Source organism: Thalassophryne amazonica, chromosome 14, assembly GCF_902500255.1.
Source record: "Thalassophryne amazonica chromosome 14, fThaAma1.1, whole genome shotgun sequence".
NCBI lineage: Eukaryota > Metazoa > Chordata > Actinopteri > Batrachoidiformes > Batrachoididae > Thalassophryne > Thalassophryne amazonica.
Genome location: NC_047116.1, coordinates 32,739,797 through 32,758,305, shown reverse-complemented (window position 1 = coordinate 32,758,305; position 18,509 = coordinate 32,739,797). Strand labels below are relative to the sequence as shown.

Sequence of the window (18,509 nt, the reverse complement as noted above, 5' to 3'; positions counted from 1 at the left end):
GAGAAGCTACTGATATTAGCTAACAACACTGAACAATGGATGTTGCTAACTACTTTCTGGACTTGCGCTACTTATTTTATATATTTTAATATATATATTTCAGTATTGATTCCAAATACAGTTAATTTATTTTTTGTATTTATTGTTGCTCATACTGGAAAAAAGTATGTGAACAGGTTGTCAGAGCTGCTGGGTTTATTTTATACTTCATTGACATATTTCATTAATGGAGTGCATGCTTTGTGTTGTATCACCTTTCTCTGCAGTGTTCTGCTGCTAGCCAGGGTATCAGCCCCTGCTCTACACTAACCAGCAGTACAGCATCTCCTAGTGCTGACAGCCCATGTTCCACACTTAACAGCACGACCGGTCGACCCCCACTCAGCTGCTCCAGCCCCTGTGAGACCATCACCAGCCCTAGCTCAACACTTGAGAGCAAAGACAGCGGAATCATAGGTGAGAAATGGAGACTATCAAAGAATCAACGCTGTCATAGTCAGCTGTCTCTCAGTAGTAATGAAGCAGGTTATGTGCCACAGAAGAAGCGGATAACCTCTGGTTTGTCCTTTCTGAAGTTGGCAGCTCTGTCATTGGCATACTGAAACTGACGTACTTAACTTCACAATCTTGAGTGATGAAAAATTAATCAAGTACTACTTTGATTAAATCATTTACTAAGTAGAAATGCCAATCATTTTCTGCTTCCAGAGTATTCGTCAGGCAGAGAAAGAAGATACTGGAAAATGTCACCTTGTTTTCTGGGAAATTTTGATTATCATTTTTCATTGTTTTCTTAGTTTATATCCGAAGCAATTGACCAATCTGTTAAAAGGGAACCGAATAGAAACACTTTGTGTACTATTTCTAAATGCTGAATTGAGATTTCCTGGCTCACTTCAATATTCTGCGTTCTCACCAAAACAGGACGATCAGTCTTTTCCCTAGGTTGAGTAATATAAAAAGTTTTATGGTGGTTATTATTATTATTATTATTATTATTATTATTATTATAGATCTCATCAACAACCCAAGATTCAAAATAACATGTACCTTTATTCTACAGTAGTCAGAGAAAAGCAATACTGTACATTTTTTTAATGCAGTTTGTATAAATGTTTCTTCTTCTCTCGATTGCATCAGTTTGGTCACAAGGACAAAGTAGATCACTCACCAGTGAATTAAGTGGAATGAAAATTAACTGCTACTGAAGCTTGAGTGTTTGTGGGCTCATTTAGACCAGAGACTGTGAGTGCTCCCCTCTCTGAAGCCACTTCAGACAAGCTGTATGAAGTCTCCTTGCACAGCTCACTTATATGTCGTTATTAAGTGCAGTTTGGGTCGATATTATACACATGTAGCTATTCTCTTGTTAGATAATCAGAAGGAACCTCAGTTATCGGATCACTGTCCATAAAATCTGTATCTTTCTAGTACCTTTATTGAATACATTTTTATAGTAAATCTCTCAACAGTGGTAGAGATAATAATTGATGGCTTTATCAACAGAGGTGCCTACTATTGCAATTTCACCATATGAATGGATTCTTGTGTGTATGTATATGTGGTAGTACTGCACACATGGGTAAAAACACTTTCTTATTGAAGTAAATCACTCTAGAGTCAATTTCAGATGAAGACCATCAGCGGACTTTTGCGCTCCACAATCATTTAAATTTTAGCAATTGCTAATTAAACACACAGCCACCTATGATAAACGTTAAGCTGTGTAAAATGTTTTTCATTATGTTTTTCATTCAGGTTTTAACTTTTAATGAGCAGCATTTGAAAATAAAAATAGCATTACTCACAATAATGTAGTGCAAAAACTGTCATGTGTCTGAGGTTCTATTTTAATTATCTCCAACCTCCCACAATTCATTGATTGTTTTCACAGATATTTGTTGAAGACTTCTTTGAGAATTTTATTAAAATATGGATGAGTAGAGTGTTGGAACCATGTGATTGTTATATGGGTGATTCTTAGACTACGGGCACTTATTATGTCCTTTGATCATATTGTATGAAAAACAGAAAAAAGGGGAATTTTCACACTTTTATAGTTACAAACAGTTGCCCCAAGGCGCTTTATATTGTAAGGCAATGGTGTGGTGGAAATTACATTTACAAGGCCAATAGTGCCCGTAGTTAAAGAATCACCCATATATGAATATTTGTTCCAAGCACAGTACCTGGTCCAGGTTTTCTGACTAACAAAGTACACACCATGGCTATGGCATTACTGAAGGGCTGCACTTCTAAATCAGTGACTGCGGTGCTTTGGATCAAATCTAATATGCACTCTAGAAATTGGGATCTTAATGTGCACTTCATGATTTAGACTAAAAGATTATGCCTGCATGTGTGAGTCATTCATTACTCTTTTAAAGCTGCTGATTACTGGATTTTTCTTTTTTTTTTTTTGCGGGGGGGCTGAATGGCTTTGTCACATTACATTCATCTGGGACAGTGTGTCAGTAATTGCATTTGTATCGTGTGGTTCCGGTATCAGAGAGCGTTGGGGTGACAGTCGTCACAGTGTGAGGTTGTACTGTAGCTCCAGTAATAAACCTGTAAGACATTTGGGGATTTGAACAAGCTGACAGGAAGACGACATCGAGTATTAATGTATTAATCTCGCTGCCATTCCTGCTTACAAAGCATTCAGCAGCTGTACAAATGTTAGAAATTCATTTTGAACATTTTTAGTCGGGATTCAAAAGTGATTCATTGCCATGCAGTCATCCTCAGTTAAACAACTAAGGATCACATTTAATGTTCATTCAGGTAACTCATTTGTATTAATGTTTACTCTTCTGGTTGTAGAACATCGTGTGTATCACAGTATCACAGCCAGCTTTTTAATAATTCATACAAACTGATATAGTATATTTGAGAGCATTGACACTGCACTAAACTGCCTCCAAGAGTGAGATGTACAGTCATGTAACATGTATTTGCACCTTTACTTACAGTTTAAGACAACATTAGGTAGTCCAAATACATTTCCTACATGGATAATTCTGTGGTAATTGAATTACAGTGATGGAAAAATCTGGCCATATTTTATCTTGGCATTAACACTTTGCTCTGATTATAATTCTGTTACTATAGAATTGCCCACATGTAATTGCTAATTTATTGGGTGATCGCAGCACTAAACACTAGTTAGCTACCTGACGTGGCTCAGTCTCTCTCTGTGATGGTGTATAGTGGTGAATATCATACATACAAGTTAGTAGTGTCGCATAATCTAATTTTATCCGTTTCTTCTCTCACGAAGTATATGTTCTACAAACAGACAATATAGCATGTAGTGAGTTCTAAGAGAGTACTGACTAGTACAAATGCATGTGAATTTATTTCTTAATAGTAACCATGCTATTTGTGCAACCTACCTTATATGCTGATGGAAGAAGGGGGACATTAAAATGGGTTTGCATGCATCCATCACACCTCTGGTCAAAGTGATAACTCATCACACTTCTGTGTGGCACTTTCATATCACATACCACAGACTTTCTGGACCAAAGTGTTGGATATGTTCTCGTGTGAACATTCTGTGACCTTTGTGACCAAATTAAATGTAGGTCAGGGTCAAATTTCTGTTACTACGATAACCCGTAAACACTCACAGGTATGCTTTCATAGATACAGAAACACAAGGTCAGATACACATGGTCTCTGGACCAAAATGTTGGATAGGTTCACACTGGTGCTCAGAACGTGCCAGTGGTACATTGTGTGGAGGATTGGTATTCCATGTCATCTCCTGTACTTCTTCACCATCATCTTTCTTCTTCTCTTTGAGGTAGTTACCCAGCAGTTTATTCCCCTGGTGGCCGCTTCTTGGTGTACTCCTGAATGTTCTTTGTTTCATCCTGGATAATTGCTTTGACACTACTATCCCCCAGGACCCCCTCTTTACGCTGACCATATCATCTTAGTGTGCTGGGCTTTGGGTGGAGCCCTCCATACATTGTGAGGAGTTTACACATCTTGACCTCTGTGGCATCTATTGCTTCATGTGACCATCTTATTATTCCAGCAGGGTAACTTGATGACATGTTGATGTTCAACATTTATCAGTTAAACATATTTGATTTCATGAATAAGATCAGTTTGTTACGTGGAACATCACAGTTGCGGCAGAAGAGGATATATACTGCTTGCTTCGCCCAAGAAAGTCAGCCCTGCATCCATCATAACCTGCATAGCACTATGATGACACCTCTGTTACTCTCAGTGCCATGCATAGATCAAGGCTAAGTCTCACTGGTGTTGTAAGTTGATGTTTGCATTGGTAAACATCAAGAGTCACAAGGTCTAGGATGAGTTTGAGATATTGATGTTAGCGCTGATGAAATGCATGTCTGTTTGTGAAATCCAGATTTAACAATGTGTGTGGCAAACACAGCCAGCTGGCCACTTGGTCTCAGGGTCCCTGCCGGTATGGCTCATGTTTCTGTGTCTACCTGTTTGTCATTGTGTAGATTTGGCTCATCACTCAGGTGTTATGACTGTATTAGACGGTGGTGTCAGCCTGAGGAGGGATTAAAGGATGTGTTCATATGCCAGAAATGTGGAGGGCTGATTTCAGCACCACTTGTGTTTTTTCTTTTTCTTATTTATTTATAGTGATATGCTTACCAGGTAATAATGATACTGCAACGAATAGTTTTTGCGTTGACTGGTTTTGCACCTTCAGCAGACCAAACTTGATGAACACAGTCGTCTATCTGGTGCTCAGGAAATGAGCACTACAAAATATACCTTGCGACAGCTGCCCAGTTTTTATTTTGTCTGCAGAAAGTGTAGCAGTAAACATTAAATCAGGTGCTGGCAGTGTGTGGGTCAAAAGACCGAGTTGTTCAATGTGTAATGTCTTATAGCTCAGTATCCTCTGAGTCTATTATAGTGTCATGGGTTTACGTCTGTTCTGTTTCAAGATTTAAGATTCAGGATTCAGGTGACTTTCCTGAGCTCGGCATCAGAAAGTGTATCTTTTTGTGGGTGGAAGTGTGGAAGTTGTTAGAGGCATTCACTTTATCTTGGCCGTGACATTATGTGTTTGGGTTCCTCTGCCTTTGAGATTAACATATACCTGGGAAAGAGCTTGTAGAGTCGTGAGGTGGGATGGACCAGAAGTGTTTGGCCATGTGCGATATCAAAGGTGCAAGTCTTAATGGTCTAGTGCTTCCCATCTGAACGTAAGGTAGTAAGACGTTGGATGGCCAACCAGTTGGCGTAAGATGGTGACTTCTTTGGTACTACACAGTAGTGCTGCGCTGTTTAGCCCGGTTTAAACCGTGATTACAACGTAAATTAAGATGTATTTATTTATTTTATTTTTTTTTTTGTGGTTTTTTTGTTGAGTTTTGTAAATAAGGAAAAGCGCCAGTGACTGTCCTGAAAGCGCTTCATGTATTGAGAGTGGGAGTGCCATCTTGTTTTGAAGAGATGAAACTTCAGCTTCTGAACCAACAGTAAATAAATGTTAATTAATTCTTTCACCAAAGCATCAAATCTAGACTCGCATCTTAGATGTACCTTCCGGCAAATGTACCTGTAGTTTTGAGATCTGCACAATAAATGTTTTCAAAATTATATCTGTTTTTGTTTTTTTGTTGTTGTTGTTTTTATTTATTTATTTTGATCTATTTACCTTTGCTTTACATTATGATTTTTACATTTAGGCTTATATCGCGATATATACCGTTACGTGAAGGGATTCAGTTTATACCGTGATATGAATTTTACGCCATATTGCCCACCGTAGGGTTGGGCGATATGGCCCAACCCTATTAGGGTTGGGTGATATGGATCCTCTTGGCTCTGTAGCCAAGAGGACTTTTTGTTAAACATTCAGTTACTTAAGGAGATAAAGAGTAGGAGTATCACTTGTATGCTGAAGGATCGCATACAACATTTTGCATGTTTGGCACGTTTCTCTATGCGTGAGCCAGTGTGCAGGTACCTCAGTGTTGACAACACCAGTGGCCTGGGTGGTTGCCATCCAGGAATTGGGATGGTTCCATGGTGTGATGGATGTGGTAATGCATGATACCCCCTCATTCTCACTGACCTGACCTCTCAGTATTTGGCTGTACTGTATGGTTAAAAGCAGTATCACAGGAAGAATGATTTTTTTTAATGTATAATACAGCAAATGTATATAAAAGTATAAAAAATAAATAAAAAAAATGTTCAGTGACTTGAACTATGTTCCACTCTCATGCAGAGTTTTGTAAAATTAATCACTAGCAGTAGATGTATATTCATATTCACATTCATATTGCAGTACTCTTCTGCTATAAGTTAATATATACTGTGCCTATTTTTCACCCATCCAGGGCCTCTGAGCAAAAAAAGACCATTATTTATGCATTTCACGTCTGTATTTTTCAGAGCATGTCTCATGCTCACTCCTCTCTTCTACCTGGCTCTTTTTTTCCACCTCAGCCACCATTACAAGCTCTTCAGAGAACGATGACCGCAGTGGCTCCAGCCTCGAGTGGAGTAAAGATGGCAGTTTAAGGAGCAGCGGGCGCCATGGCCTGGCACCGGGTGTGCGGGCTGATACCTGCTCTCCTGTGGCAGAAGAAGAGTCCAATAGTGCCACCGCCGCACCACCTGACACCCAGTCCAGGACAGACCAACAGCATCAGTCCAACATATCAACAGCGACAGCAGGGTTGTCACATCCTTCAAGTCAGACGCCTGAGGGGCCAATTTCTTACCCTACACAGACATCTGCTTCCCTCATGATGCAAGACCAATTCTGTTGCAGGTAAAATACATTTGTGTGTGTGTGCGTGCGTGCGTGCGTGTCTGGCATCTTAATGTCTTTAATTTAGAGGGTGCACAGCAATTGAATGGTATACTGTTAATGGGTGACTCTGATTCAGCAGAGTTTAAAACAAATTGATTAAGCATGTTTTTTTAGTCTCAATAACTTTGTTGCCAGTTAAAAACCATTAATTTTTGCAATCACTCTATTGGGATAGGAGTTGGTCTAGAAATATGTCAACCTGGGTTCGATTTCCAATCACGCTACCTGTCTGTCTTTGGACAAAACTCGTGCTCTGCATCGTCTCAGTCCACCCAGCTGAAAATGGGTACCAGTCTTGGCTGGAGACGTAACCTGCATCAGACTGGTGTCCCATGTAGGGGGAGTTGTAGACTCTTATACACTTCATGTTATAAAATCCAGCGATAAACACTGGTACCAGTGGTTTTCAGAGCCTATGAAAGACTTCTTGTATTGCTTTGCCATTTAGCTCACCATTGTAAAGTTGTTCTATGACTTTGGCTGAAATGGACAAGTATGCTTTCCTTCAACTGAATTTGCAGTAGCATGAGCAGCAGCAGTTTAAATTTGGATATTTGTTTCTGCGGAAACAGGTTGTGCTTTTCAACAAGGGGTGAGCCGTAAATGCAAAGGTTGGGGATTAAGCAGCTGTTGCATTTTGTGTCTTGCCCGACCATATCAGAACGAAGCACCAGTAAAGACTGGCTGGTCTGTTCTGCATTCCTGCATGAAACCTCCTTATTGTAACTCAGCTCACCATATCCACACAGCTGTCGCAGTTGTTGACTGCCGTTGCTTCCCCCTTTCCTGACTCTCTTTCTCTGTTCCATTCTTCTCTGCTCCTTGCTAATTTATTTTTCTCTCTCCAACACTACTGACCTCTGTTTCTGATCCTTTCCTTTTTGACCCTGTTTAAGTGTCATGGATTTAAGAGCACCTTTTAAAACATAGATGCTGGGAGAATATATTAAATACCAAGCACATTAAAATCTACATCCAAAGCAGGCTCGGAACAGATTGCTTTACATTTGCCACCTTAATCTGAGCTCAGTCTCAATGGCATTCTTACCCCTGAATTCCACCAGGTGCAGCTGCATCACATCGTAGCTGCACTGCAGCTGCTGGAGCTGATTGCAGCCATTCTAGTCAATGTTTATGAGTCCACCAACTGTGCTATGGTTGGATTCAGGTGCATTGCAAACGTGGTTTTCCGCTCCACAGAGAATACGCGCTAGGTCTATTTTTGATTGATGCTGTTTCTGATACATGTGTGACCGGCCAATCAAATGGTGCAAATGTGATTCATGAATTAATTCCCATTTGTCCTGTCTCACTCAGCCACACAACCACAAGTCTTTGATCTATGGTATTCAGAGCTGGACTTTTACTGCAGGAATTTTGAAGTCTATAGCACAGTAAAGTATTAAATAATGTGACTAAAAGCAAACAAAAACAAATCAAGTACTGACGTTGACAAGTCACCCATGGCAGAAGACAAAAATTCAAGGAAAATTGGCCAAATCAACAAGTAAACAAATACTCTCCATCCAAAAACGCTGTTAGTGGCATGAGAGCAAAACCACATTGTCCGTGCACCATTAAAAAGCTTTGCCTGATGTAATTGAGGTGTTATTCTTCCGGGCCTGTGTTTAAGTTGTTTTCTCTTGTATTGGATGAAGGCAGGGATTATCCACTCAGCATGACAAAACTTTGTGAATGAATTTTGAGCCAGATTTGGATCACAAGTTTGTTCCCTTTCTTGCTTTTACTTCTTTTCTTGAACACTGTGAGATAGGTTGTCTTGTTTTTTGGAACTTGTCCACATGCATTCCCATGTAATACGACTCTTTCTATAAGGACAGATTGTTTCGTTCCGCCCCTTAAGTGCGGGCCGTCAAACAATATAAAACTGTAGTGCTTTTGTTGACCCTTTTCCACATTGTTCGTACAAGCGTGCTATCATGAAATATGCCCCTGACTTTAACAAACATGTTTAGTTGGGTACACTTGGCCTCATGCTGGACAAGCATGTTCAGCGACCGATCAATTGTTCTGAGTCCTTACATATCTCTTCATTATTTTTCCTCTGACATAAACCCGAGCGGAGCAGATTCACACTGGCCCATAATGCTTACAGAGCAGAAAATATCTGTGTGCGGTTTGCAACGAAGCACCAGCGTGCACGGCTCTGTGAGTCTGCATGTGCTCCAAGAGTTTATGAGCTGATGTCATAGTTAAGTGGTGTTGCCCTCTAGGGAACTGAAGAATTCACACCTCAAATATTGCACTGTGTGGCAAAACCCTGGGAGACTCCACCCAGGACAACTTCATTTATGATCTAAACTGATCTCATCTGGTGTCACAAGCAAATCATTCTCCAGAACATACTGGAGGCCTTACATATCTCATCCTTCCTGGGAGCACCTCAGGAAACCGTAGGATGTATTGGAAGGATGTCTGAACAGCCTTCTGCCATCACAAGTCATCAATTTATGTAATGCTTTAACGGATTGGAAAACAACAGCAAAATCTATTGTATCACATTAACACCTGCATAGTTGTCACCTGGACAACAACAAAATCTACTTTTAAGTAGAACTCTAACTTTAACATTGTTATTCTTGTAAAACAACAGTTACGTATATATATATATATATATATATATATATATATATATATATATATATAACATTATCATAAAAACTCAGAGAGTTAGAATAACCTTTGTGTGTTATGATTTTCTGAGTTATTGGGCTCTTATTAGAGTGACATTTGCATTGCCTTGTGCAGTGAATACTTTGAATAGGTTGCTGTGGGAACTGGCGGCATTTTGTGGAGCCTGCATGTGCTGTTGCACGAAAATGTTGGAATGCACCACCTGTCAAAGAGTGTATAGCTGAATTTAAAATATTTCTTAGTTTATATTCATGTCATTGCTTGGTAATGTATACCTGTATTATGCTTAGTTTATTGAGTATATTGTGAATATAGTGTTTTGTTCTGTCAAATCTACTTTATATAGTTAAATATATTTGGCATTTTGTGTTGTCGTACAATTCTAGAACTGTACACATAGAAACTCTACTGCTCTAAACACTGTGTGCCTGAAATGGCTTAATTCATTAAGGTTGCTCGTCATATTGATTTAAGTCACTTGAATGGTGAAATGTGAAACATATTGAAGACTAATAAGTCTATTTGCTGCAGCATAAATTTCTAGATACTATCAACAGAAAATATGTAGGAAACTCTGATCTCAGTGTGCGAAAATACCACATGAGTCCGCGCACTTCCGTAGTGCTAATTGTTGCTCTGGTCATAGGGGTTGTGCATTTAAAATAAGGCAGTGTAAAATGTGTGGAAAATAACCTCTGTTAACTTAATGAACACATTAAGTGAAATGTCGGCAGATGTTGTACAGATTTTGCCGTCTTTATACTCCATTATCATTAGGAAAGAAAATTCTTTTCTTGAATCACCTGATTTTATGCGCTCCACTCAACAAAGTTGTTCAGGGGGCATTACGCCATCTGTCCAAGTGTCTGTAAACTTTTTGTTTCTGCGCAATCACTAAAGAACGCCTTGTGTAATTGAAACCATTTCTTGGTGTGTTGGGGAGGCTACAAAAAGCTTCCTTTTGAAAATGACTGTCATCCATTTTCCAGTGTGGCCACTATAGATGCCATCTTGATTTTTGTTTGTGCTTGAAGCCATTTCTTGTTGATGTATGTGGGGGAGCTAGAGGAAATGCCCTTTTGAAAATGGGGGTCATTTGCTATAAAAATAGACCACATACCATCTTTAAAGCACTAGTCTTGCTGTAGATATCATTTCCAGACTTCATTATCACCTTTACCGTAAAAACCATATATAAACTTCACATCTGAGCAGGAGGCAATATGCCACATGTTGTTTTTTGTTGCCATTGTTGTTGTTGCTGTTGTTTCTAAGGTTTGGATGTTCACTCATACTACTGTTTTTCTTCTTTAAACATGGGGAAAATCAATCAAATTTGAGTTTTATAACAGGAAACGATTAAGATACCAAGGAGAGTATTAATTCTGGCCACTGGAACTTTATGGATTTGAAATATACTGAGGTGTTTGTGGTCATGCAGCATGAAGTCACTGCATTTTAGCAATGACACAGCAATGCATCTGTTAAACTTTCACTTAAGCTCTTGTGTCTCGGGTTGGCAAACGCATAATATGCCATTCACAGCCAAGTCCACAGGCTGTTCACAAGCAACTTCAACATGTTGCTTCTTCGCCATACATAACCTTGGTGCCACACAACTCATATCTTTGCTCATTAGAAATCAGTCCTACACAGGCCATGAAATCCTTTGAGCCTTTGTTTATCCTTGGATACCGTAGCATGAAGTAATGAGGGTCTATGGCCCCCTGCGGGTAGATTACCTCCCAAGCTAGGACTGGTACCCATTTACAGTTTGATGAGATGGGATGACGTAAAAGAAGTCTTGTGTTTAAAGACACAGGTAGCCTGATGCACACACCTGGAATTGAATCAGAATCTATACTCCACAATATTCCAGCAGTCTAACTCTTCTTCCACTGATCCAGTTGTTCTGTTTGATACGACTAAGGTGATTTCCACCTGTTCAATGCTCAGTCCCCAGTGATTTCAAGATGTTTGAGAAGCTCATGCAATGATTCCCTCAAGTGAACAAAAATCACATCCTAAACTGATGCAGTCTTTTTTGTTGTTTTTTTACATTATTTTCTCTAATTTCTGAACTGTCTTGACATGGTGCTGAGGGACATACCTGCAAATTGTCAGTGTTTTGAAATGTCACCATGGAATTCATTATTGCACATCTGCCTCTGGCTATATGTAGACTTTGATCTATTTAGTTAAGAGACAGAAAAGAGTCAGTTTGACAGCAATACTCAATTCACATCCTCTATCTCTGTAAGAAGGTCACTGTCGTGTTTGTTAAATTTCTATTCTCAGAACTGTTGGAGCCTGCTATTCACAGCGGGATACAATAAAGAACAGTTCGATAGATCAGTTCCTTCGCTTGTTGAGATCCATTTAAATTTCTGCTCAGTGGTGCTCATTGACAGGCCAGAACTTGCCACAGTAACGGTCAATGCCCATTATCAAAGACAAAGTGTGCACGTGATCTGCTGTCTGACAGGTTGATTGACAGAAATAAAGTCATATTTGCTGAGTAGATCAGTTCAAATTGACAAACAAATCTTATTGTCTAATTGTAATTTCCATTGCTTTTCACCACTTTCTAATACTTCAGGCATTTTATTTTTAATGTGCACGGTTGTTGTCAGACTTTGTCTGTCGTCTTTTTAAAGTCTTTGTGAAAAGTCAGCTTTCAACAGCAGTCATTTCAGTTCAAGCAGCAGTTCTGACCGCAACCGTGATGTATCCCCACAAAATGCCCCCCATATCCCACAGGCACATTCTGAGGTTCAAAATCTTTAAAGTAGATTGCACACAAACCCAGGCAGAGGGGTCAGATTCACAGTAATGCATTAGAACGCAAGCATTTGAGTGATTTTTATTTATTTATTTGTTTTTTGTATTGTCAAATGCTGGTTCAGGCACCATCCGGTCATGAGCTTTCTGTCCTGATATTTTCACACCATTCTATGAATGAAGACACTTTCTCTGCAAAATATTTATCTACTTCAACTACAGTTCAGTCATTGGCACGATTTTTTTAAAATTACCATTAGATCTTTCCTGCTTGATTTTGTGCTTCTGTGCTGGTGCACATGGGCATAGATTTATGTTTATGTTTGAAGTGCAATGGGTTGGTGACACTTTCCTGCAAAGCACCGTATTAATTTATCAAGTGCCAATTGCTGTGGGTGCTGTAATTGGCTGAGCACTACATAGTGGGCAGCAAAAGCCTCACCTCATCAGCTCCAGGCTGACAGTGTGCCTACAAGCGAGGGCAGAGTTAGACAAGTTGCTTTGGTGGCCTCAGTGAGCTTATCCTCTGGAAGAATCCTCCAAAGATTTAGTTAAAGCTCTTCACCTTGACTACAAGACTATACCAAACTGAGGATGAGCATTGGGCTTAATGTTCCTGCTGTCCTACCTGCCTGTGTTGTTTAACGTGAATAGCTGTAAAGCAGCTTTACTGTCGGATATTCTCTAATGTTGGTGTTAAATTTCACTGTGCTGACTGACTTCAGAGTGCTTGTGTTGTCATTTCCTTTATTTGCTGTCAGATTTTAGTCGTTTTGCAAAAACGCCTATTTCTCGGCAGGTAACGTAGTTATGAGGGTGCTCTTTTACTCACAGTGGCATTAATGGAACCTTTCTCCATTAGTACATCGTCAGCAGATAGGTTTTAATTAGCGGCATATTCCAGAGAGGAAGTTAGTGACCAAATGAGGGAGAGATGAAGTGATGATGAGCATTTGTGATGGCGTCTTTCGGTTCAGCCTGACAAAGTAAAGAAATAAAGCTTTAATTCCTCTCTTTTAGCAGGACTAAGAATGCAAAGTTCTCCATGATGAAGTTGCTGAAAAGTGAGCAAGATGAGATCTGAGGAGAGTTGCCGTAATGCAAGCTCTCTGATTTGTACAGACCGTTGGCTTTGTCTTCCATCCAGCACAAAGGCGTGCAGAGTCCAGTTTCTCCCTGATGCAGTCGTGGTTTCACACCCGGAGCCCATGTCATCTCCTGAAAACACTGAGTACAGTTGTGCTCATTTGTGCACCCACAGGATTGGTTGTCTAAAAATGAAGTGCTGTCGGGCACCGTGCTGGTGCGTTGGTATTGTCTAGCAACAGAACGCAAGTACGCCATAGACAGAACTCGTGGTCTAATGTTGAGCTCAGTTTGTTTGTGCTCTTTGAAGAGTGCACCACTGATGATGCATGTACACCTTGCTTGTGGTGCAGTCCTGGGAATGACAGGTGACACTGATTTATTTCATATTATTCCCAAAACATCCCTATGACTAATTAAGAGGTCAAATCCAACCCCTTTGTGCACAGTACCCAATTTTGTGCACAGATTACATGTAATCCATAAATCAGACCTTCCTCAGATTGTGACCATGTGGCATGATGCTTCACATAGGTACGGTGCATCCAGAAAGTATTCACAGCACTTCACTTTTCCCACATTTTATGTTACAACCTTATTCCAAAATGAATGGAATTCAAATTTTTCCCTCAAAATTCTACACACACTACTCCATGACTGCATGAAAAAAAAGTTTTTTTTGAGATTTTTGCGAATGTATTAAATATTAAAAAAAAACTAAGAAATCACATGTACATGAGTATCCACAGCCTTTGCCATGAAGCTCAAAATTGATCTCAGGTGCATCCTGTTTCCACTGACCATCCTTGAGATGTTTCTACAGCTTAATTGCTGTCCACCTGGGGTAAATGCAATTGATTGGACATGATTTGGTAAGGCACACGTCTGTCTACATATAAGGTCCCACAATTGACAGTGCTTGTCAGAGGATGAACCAAGCATGAAGTCAAAGGAATTGTTGGAGGCACAAATGTGGGGAAGGGTACAGAAACATTTCTGCTGCTTTGAAGGTCCCAGTGAGCACAGTGGCCTCCATCGTTCATAAATGGAAGAAGTTCGCATCCATCAGGACTCATCCTAGAGCTGGCCATCCGTCTGGATTGACCGATCGGGGGAGAAGAGCCTTAGTCAGGGAGGTGACCAAGAACCTAATGGACACTCTGTCAGAGTTCCAGCATTCCTCTGTGGAGAGAGGAGAACCTTCCAGAAGGACAACCATCTCTGCAGCATTCCACCAATCAGGCATGTATGGTAGAGTGGCCAGACAGAACCCACTGCTTAGCAAAAAAGGCGCATGGCAGCCTTCATGGAGTTTGTCAAAAGGCACCTGTAGGACTCTCAGACCATGAGAAACAAAATTCTCTGGTCTGATGAGACAAAGATTGAATCATGGTGGTGGGAGCATCATGCTGTGGGGATGTGGGATAATTCTTTAGCGGCAAGACAAAATCTAATATGATCCAAGTCATGCATCATGTTGTGGGCTATATATGCTTTCCTTTAGGGGAGTAGAATATTTGTTTCACAGTTTGAGTTTATGTTTTGTTAGATGGCTGAGTTGTCAAAGTGCATCGTGACAAATTTATTTCTTAACAGATTAATTGTTTTAAGGCAGGAAAAAGGTATCATAATAAGTTCCTGTATCATATTGGACATGAAAAGGCAGATGGTGTGAAGTGCGGCACCAGCACATGCTGCCAGATCTGACCACAAATGAATTTGCGCTATGCGTTTCAATACCGTGTGCCATAAACTGTGGAGAAACAGTGCACAGTTTTCTGTGGTAATGTTGCTGAACAGCAGGATGAGATCTTAAAACTGTAGTTGTTGAAGTAATGCATAGCTCTCTTTATTTTTACAGAACATGTCTCATACGTCAGACTATAAGGTGAATTGCTGGTGCATTAAGTTATTCATTGGTAGAGCTTTGTGCTGGACTGGGCCTACCAGCATGTGTTTTTAATCGAACACTGTAACATTATTGTGGCAACAGGTATAAATATACTTTGTTCATTCATTGCTGCATTGTGTGTAGCTGTCAGCTCAAATCAGTGGAAATGCAGTACTTCCATACTGGCTGAGGGATGCTGGTGTTCACTCTGCTGCGATATACTGATGCCTACTCTCTGCAGTTCGTAAAAATGTCAGCGCACCGTATCTTTCCACTCTGTGCAACAAAACTGAGTGACAATCTTTAGTATTGTGTTTTTGTCACGTTTACACTCCACAGTAGTTACAACAGATAAGATACAAGATGTTCTGAAGTGTCTGCATCCCTTTTTGTGTATTTTTGTGTTTAGCGACCAGTTCCACAAAGCTGGAAGACCTTAGCTTTTTTGATGAACAGCGCAACACACCCTTGCGGACATCTATTCGCCTGCCCTGGCATAATACAGGAGGAAGGCCGCCTCAGGACTGTAAAGGTGAACATGCTTATGCATTACTTATTTAAGTTCATGTGGAATACCTCAGGCAAAGCTGGAAAACAGCATCAGCAGGGTACAGACTCTCTGCCCTTGTTCAGCTTTCCCGCTAAGTCCAATGTTTTTTGATATTGTGACATTGTTTTCCCAAACATACATTTCATACTTAGTAAGTCAGATCGTCAAAATACAGAGAGTGAATGGGTGAATAAATATTTTGCTATGTGTGCTGTACTATAAAACTACTAGTATGGGTGATCAAACTCAGCTTTTGTGTGTGTTTGTGGCAGTCCTTTAGCTTCTCGTTATGCTTTTCTTCATATCTCACAGTGAAAAATCAGAGTAAATATTTGATGAGAACATGAATAATTGAATATGTTAACATTAGATACACAATCTGTTTTACCGTCTCTTGAAAATCTCACCATCTTTTTTCCACACCTTCTTAAAGATGAGGTTGAAATATAAGCATCATTCTGATGGTCAAATTTTGAACCTTTTGTTTGGAAAAGTTAGGCAGCTGAAAAGTTTTCACTTCCTGTTATACAACCCCCGGCAATAATTATGGAATCACTGGCCTCGGAGGATGTTCATTCAGTTGTTTAATTTTGTAGAAAAAAAGCAGATCACAGACATGACGCAAAACTAAAGTCATGGATGCATTTGGTGCAGTGACCCTGAACGCAAACAAGTGAGCATCCAAAGGGACTTACTGTTTTTTTTTTTTTGTTGTTGTTGTTGTTACATTTACCCTTACAAATCTAGTTTGCCTGAACCATGGTAATTAAGTAACAGTAATTCAAATTTATCATGTTGACCCAACAAATTTATATTTAGGTCACTCAGCAAAATTGTTTCTGGCTACATTAATGCGTTTTACTTGGGTAGAAATACCTTCCATAATTTTATTATGTTCACTGAGCAAGTTAGATTTTAAGTTGTTGCATGTTATGTTAAAACTACATGATTCGAATGTGTTCACCCATAAAATTTGATTTATATCGTAGAAGCTACATGTTAGACTTAGGTTCATGTAACAAAAAACCCAACAACACAGATGTTGCTTTTTTTGAGCGAATGAAGCAAACTCATGAGCAAGTTCTGGCAGACAACTCAAGCTACATACTACACATACACTAACATATGCCTCGTTAACATAATTACCACATATCTCCTACTGAAACACATTGTGTACATGAGCCTCTAAATCACTCCCTCTAAATTGGGCAGGCTATTAAGATGCAAAAATTTCCCAGCACCTCCTCTGCCCGTCAAAGCCTGCTGCTTCGCCACTGCTGTGTTCCGCCCCAGCATCCACCTGTGGGCTTTGATCAGGGAGAGGAAAAAATGTGTACTGTATGTCTATCATCACTACCTCATATCTCTAGTAAAGTATCAGAGGGAAGTGATGATAATCAGAGCCCATCCACCAAACTAAAAAAAACAAACTGTATGTTGCTGTTGCCGACATGTAAGTTGACTGACTGAACTAATGCAACCAGTACAAAATAGCTCCTGGTTTCCACACAGACACACATACACAAACACAATTTTATTTAAACAATGGCCCCACATTATTTTCACTGATCAAACTATATCAGGAGAGATTTTATTAAATAAAAAGAGCAACAGAATCACACCACAGTGTGCATGGTTTGTTCCCGCCTTCAGAACAGACTCCACAGCAGTTCATGCAGGTTAATAACCACAACTCATTAGGGTCCAAGTACCCAACAAACGTGCAGAAACTTTTGAGGAGTCAAGGCTGAAAAGTTTGTACTATTTACAGTGGTCCCTCGTTTATCGCGGGAGTTAAGTTCTAAACTTAACCCCAATAGGTGAAATCCGTGAAGTAGTCAGCGTTTTTTTTTTTTACAATTATTATAGATGTTTTAAGTCTGTAAAACCCCTCACTACACACTTTATACACTTTTCTCAAAGAGGCATTAACATTTTCTCACTTTTCAAACCTTAGTAGAAAAGTAAGTTCAGTATTATAGAATGAAACCAAAGATCAAAACTTGTTTTCAGGCCCAAACATTTGTTTGAGAAATAAAAATATAACGTTTTCCTATAAATAATTATAATGGCTTTTAGAACTAACGAATTTAATTTTAACGATCAACCTAAAAGGTTGGACACATAAGAAATTATTAATAGTGACTGACCAGTATTTCACAGTTCCTCTGACCGCGCCACTTCACCTTGGTGCCGATCCGCTGTAGCGTCTTTTTCCACTGAGTGGCACCTCGGTGCAGTGTCTTCTTCCGAGTGAAGAACATAGTTATGGGTGGTTGTTGGCGCTCTTTTTTTCTTCTTGGCAAGAAGATTCTTATAAACAAATTTGGCAAGCTGACCGCAATCTGTACTATACAGGAGACACGGCATGGAGGAGACTGATTGACAATGGTGTACAGTCCCTTAGTCAATCAGGACGCAGAACACAATGCGTGTGCTCTCCCTTAGCCAATTGCGGTGATGCCGACCAGTGCCATGACCAGCCCGCCTGATGAGAACGCAGAACACAATGCGCTGTAAAAAAAAAACATGCAAAATTGCACTAAAAAAATCCATGAAACTGCGAGGCCGCGAAAGGTGAAGTGCGTTATAGCAAGGGACAACTGTATTGTACTACTGCCATTTCTCTCTCATTGTGCTTTACTTAGCATTATTTTCAAATAAGGGCATTTTCTTTCTTTTTTTCAAAAGCAAGAGTTGTTCTTCAGAAACTATTA

At 39.8% G+C, this 18,509-nt stretch overlaps 1 protein-coding gene across 1 annotated transcript in view; it reads left to right on the top strand.

The window, feature by feature from the left end:
* Window positions 1-18,509, top strand: part of tanc1b (tetratricopeptide repeat, ankyrin repeat and coiled-coil containing 1b) — a 201,748-nt gene that overhangs the window by 114,830 nt on the left and 68,409 nt on the right. Inside the window, 4 exon segments of the mRNA XM_034186667.1 lie at window positions 267-456; window positions 6,460-6,766; window positions 6,768-6,787; window positions 15,652-15,774. Coding sequence (XP_034042558.1) covers window positions 267-456; window positions 6,460-6,766; window positions 6,768-6,787; window positions 15,652-15,774 — 640 coding nt within the window.